Source organism: Nansenia antarctica (assembly GCF_963989245.1).
Source record: "Nansenia antarctica genome assembly, chromosome: 2".
NCBI lineage: Eukaryota > Metazoa > Chordata > Actinopteri > Argentiniformes > Microstomatidae > Nansenia > Nansenia antarctica.
This window is the reverse complement of record NC_137675.1, coordinates 5,863,783-5,868,782: the sequence shown is the minus strand read 5'-3', so window position 1 is coordinate 5,868,782 and position 5,000 is coordinate 5,863,783. Positions and strand designations below refer to the sequence as shown.

The following is a 5,000-nucleotide window of genomic DNA, read 5'->3' as shown; positions in this document are numbered from 1 at the left end:
AAACACTGTGCAAAAAAACCGTTTATTGCGAGCTTTCTGTCATATATGATAGGAATATGATTACGGTACTGTAAAATTGCACCAAGTAATTCAGTTTTGAATGTGTTCTTCAGAGTTTTGAACACAGTATGTTAGCAATGAAAAAATGTGTTGCAAATACATAGTATTTTGCAAGTGGGGGAGTTTGAATGAGAGAAGTGTTATGGCATTTGGAGAACGTAGTCATTGAATGCATTCTGTATGAAAGCAATGCACAAATCACAGAGAAAGAGTCACAGTTTTGTTCACATGGGTTTCTGCTCTGCTGACTGTATGAAGAGTTGTGAAACTGTGGTTTCAGTATTGAACATGGTGAGTTAGCAATCGTAAAAAACTGTAATAATAACAATAACAATAATAAGAATAAGAATAATATTGATGATAGTAATAATAATAATAATAATAATAAAATAATATAATATAATAATAAGAATAATAATAATGGTAGTAATAATGATTATAATGATGATAGTAAAAATTATAATAATGATAGTAATAATGATAATAATAATGGTAGTAATAATGATTATAATGATGATAGTAAACATTCTAATAATGATATTAATAATAATAATAATAATGATAATAATAACAGTATTGATAATGATAATGATAATAATAATAATAATAATAATAATAATAATAATATTCAGGCTAAAGCACACCTCTTTTAGTATTTGACTGTTCTTCTGGCTCTGTGTGTGTATTTGTGTGTGTGTGTGTGTGTGTGTGTGTGTGTGTGTGTGTGTGTGTGTGTGTGTGTGTGTGTGTGTGTCAGTGTGTGGGAGATCGTGGGCCAGGCAGACGGAGGCCTGTCGGTGCTGAGGACGTTCCGTCTGCTGAGGGTTCTGAAGCTGGTGCGCTTCCTCCCGGCGCTGCGCAGGCAGCTGGTGGTGCTGATGAAGACCATGGACAACGTGGCCACCTTCTGTATGCTGCTGATGCTGTTCATCTTCATCTTCAGGTGTGGCTTCACACACACACACACACACACACACACACACACATACACTAGGGGTGCAACGGTTCTCGGTTTTATATTGAATGGTTCAATCCATGGTTCAATAGCACTTGCGGGGTTAGGGGGGGCGACGGGGGGTTAGGGTGCCCCCACGATTGAAAAACGTCTCGCTTAAGTGCCCTTTTGAGTGTAAAAAATGAGAGGATGTGCCCTATTGGTGCCCCTCCAATGGTCTAAACTTGACCATGTGCCCCCACAGTTGAAAAACGTCGCACTAAAGTGCCCTCTTGAGTGGCAAAATCTGAGGATGTGCCCTATTGGCTGCCCTTCCAATGGTGTACACTTGACCATGTGCACTGATGGAGTCCCATGTGGTGCAGTAGGTGCCCTTTTTTTCTTTTCGCCCCTGCCCTTCAAACAGCCTGAGTCCGCCACTGTTCAATAGGCTCTAGTGAATGTCGTTTTTTCAGTTTGTGATGAGTTCCATTGAAAGTCGGAGGTGGAGTTTGTCTGGAACACAGTTGCTTCTCTAACTTGTTTGTTCATGGCCAGCGGAGTTGAGAAGAGTTTGAAGAAGCCCTGGACTGCTACAAATCTGCGTTGTGGGGTCGTTCATTTCGGTTTTGGCATTGAATACAACGATGAGGGAACCAAAACAGTGAACAGAAACGAGTGATGCAAGTATTGCTTATATGAGTATTAATATGCACATAATATGAGCATAATGCATATATGGGCTACCAGCTGTCATGGCTACTTTTATTTCTTCCTCTCCTATACCAGTAGTCAAGGCTAAGAGGCACTTTGACATTTGAAAGTGTTTATTTATTTATTTTACATTTGAAAGTGTTGATTTATTTATTTTACATTTGAAAGTATTTTTTTGTTGATATATTTTTATATTTGACAATATACTAGTCATATTCTGGAATATGTCTGAATGTTAATGTTCCATAAGTAGAAGCAAAATAAAGTAACAGTTTGTAAATAACCCCCACAACCGAGGTTCATACCGAACCGTGGGCCAACTGAACCGTTGCACCCCTAACACACACACACGCGCACACACACACACACACACACACACACTTCCAAATATGCACATACACACTTTTCATTGTGCTGTTTGCATAAATGTGTGTGTATGAGTGGTACACGGTGTGTGTGTGTGTGTGTTGCAGTATTCTGGGCATGCACCTGTTTGGTTGTAAGTTCGGGCTGCGTCTGGAGAGCGGAGACACGCTGCCAGACAGGAAGAACTTTGACTCTCTACTCTGGGCCATCGTCACTGTGTTCCAGGTGAGACACACACACACACACACACACACACACACACACACTCACACTCACACACACACACACACACACATACACATACACACACACACACACACATACACAGACAGACCCACACACACACACACACACACAAACACACACATACAAATACAAACATGTGCACACACACACATAGACACAAGCACACACACACACACACACACACACACACACACACACAAGCTCTCTGTGTCCCAGGAGTTAGTGACTAGGATGACATAATCGAGGACCGTGGTGATGTCTACTTCCTGCAGACCAGGAAGTGGAGCCGTAGCCATCGCCAGCTGCTCCAGACTGTCCACCCTGTCAGCTGGCAGGGGCTCCGCTTGGCTCCCAGCGCTGGTACACATCTCGCAGTGAAACCTTTAGCAATCTTGCAAAATTACGCAAGCTCCACGGTGAGTCGAGATTGGGCCCGTTTCCATAGCGATGATGGACTCCTATCTGACAGTTCTCAGGGTTTCTCTCGACCCCCTGCCAGTCTCCCTGTCTGTCGCCATAGCAACGGCAGGCAGAACGCTGTAACCAACCAGAGACACGGACCGTAGACGCAGACAGAAAAGAGTTTGGTTCCGACTTCGATACTCGTTCACGAGGAACATCACATAAGCCCATGGAGGTCACGACTACTCTGGTCTGCGGAGATAGGACGATGAGGTCATCACTCTGCGCCCAGATTAATTCGGGGGGAGCGATGAGGTCAGAGGGGACTTCTGGAACAGTAGAGATAAGAGCGCGCTCGTAGGGGGCTAAAGCTAAGCTTCCGCAAAAGTCAACTGTAATAAATGTAGCAAAATTATATAATTAGCCCTGTGATTAGAATCAAAGTGAGTCATTTATTCTGACAGTATGCAGAGGCATTTATTCTCGCAGAGATTTCAGTTGTCTCCCTTTCCCAACGTAATTTGCAAGAGTAAGTAAGTAAGTAAAGCTTTGTTCATATAGCGCCTTTCGTACATGAAATGCAACTTAAAGCACCCTCCCCCAGAGTAGACACTGGAACTGATGGATTTCCCAAAAGTGTGTGCTCACCAAACTTCAAGCGGTTTGGGGCGGCTGTATGCCTGTAGTTTGACAGCAAGGCCGACGTTTACATTTACATTTTTGGCATTTTACGGTAGCAGACGCCTTATCCAAAGCTACTTACAACAAATCCATTTGTCCAAGTAAGTGAATCATCTGTCCATCATTCATCACAAGAAAAAGTAATCGATGCTCGGGCCAGGGGCCATTGGCAGTCATAACGCTAGATGAAGGACGATTTTTCTTTTTTCACCGACACAAAAAAGTGCGGAGTAAATTGTTTTAGAATTCTCTCCGTTCTTGATCCTGCCATGTCTTTAGAGTGTGTTGGTGAACGTCAAACACATTGTTGTTTTACTGCTGTCGTCTCCATGTGGCGGATGCGGAGGAATCTGTCGACCTTCTTGTGCAGGGGGACCATACTGTAGACACAGGTGCACCTGTATCGCTGAGGGGGTGTGAAAAGTGTCTGTTCTGGTTCCTGTGATTGGCACCTTGCATTTTTTTTCTGCTATACCCCGGTGACATGCCAGCCCATCTGGCCCAGGCAGCTGCAACATCATTTCGGTCCGTATTAACTCTCAGAAATCACACCCGACCCCTGGAGTCCTGTCGGATTCGAGCTGAGTCAAACGTCTAGAGCAGAGGCACAGAGGCCACACTCCACACTCCCTCCACACTCCCTCTACACCCTCCACACTCCCTCTACACCCTCCACATTCCCTCCACACCCTCCACACTCCCTCCACACCCTCCACACTCCCTCTACTCCCTCTACACTCCCTCTACACCCTCCACACTCCCTCTACACCCTCCACACTCCCTCTACTCCCTCCACACTCCCTCTACACCCTCCACACTCCCTCTACACCCTCCACACTCCCTCTACACCCTCCACACTCCCTCTACTCCCTCTACACTCCCTCTACACCCTCCACACTCCCTCTACACCCTCCACACTCCCTCTACTCCCTCCACACTCCCTCTACACCCTCCACACTCCCTCTACACCCTCCACACTCCCTCTACACCCTCCACACTCCCTCTACACCCTCCACACTCCCTCTACTCCCTCTACACTCCCTCTACACCCTCCACACTCCCTCTACACCCTCCACACTCCCTCTACACCCTCCACACTCCCTTCACACTCCCTCTACACTCCCTCTACACCCTCCACACTCCCTCTACACCCTCCACACTCCCTCCACACTCCCTCTACTCCCTCCACACTCCCTCTACACCCTCCACACTCCCTCTACTCCCTCTACACTCCCTCTACACCCTCCACACTCCCTCTACACCCTCCACACTCCCTCTACACCCTCCACACTCCCTCTACACTCCCTCCACACTCCCTCCACACCCTCCACACTCCCTCTACACCCTCCACACTCCCTCTACACCCTCCACACTCCCTCTACACCCTCCACACTCCCTCCACACTCCCTCTACACCCTCCACACTCCCTCTACTCCCTCTACACTCCCTCTACACCCTCCACACTCCCTCTACACCCTCCACACTCCCTCTACACCCTCCACACTCCCTCTACTCCCTCTACACTCCCTCTACACCCTCCACACTCCCTCTACTCCCTCCACACTCCCTCTACACCCTCCACACTCCCTCCACACTC

General features: G+C 46.7%; 1 protein-coding gene across 1 annotated transcript in view; it reads left to right on the top strand.

The window, feature by feature from the left end:
* Window positions 1–5,000, top strand: part of LOC308149708 (voltage-dependent T-type calcium channel subunit alpha-1H-like) — a gene marked incomplete at both ends in the record, with an annotated part of 81,141 nt that overhangs the window by 32,332 nt on the left and 43,809 nt on the right. The window contains 2 exons of the mRNA XM_080522606.1: window positions 818–1,003; window positions 2,182–2,299. Coding sequence (XP_080378732.1) covers window positions 818–1,003; window positions 2,182–2,299 — 304 coding nt within the window. The remainder of the gene's footprint in view (window positions 1–817; window positions 1,004–2,181; window positions 2,300–5,000) is intronic.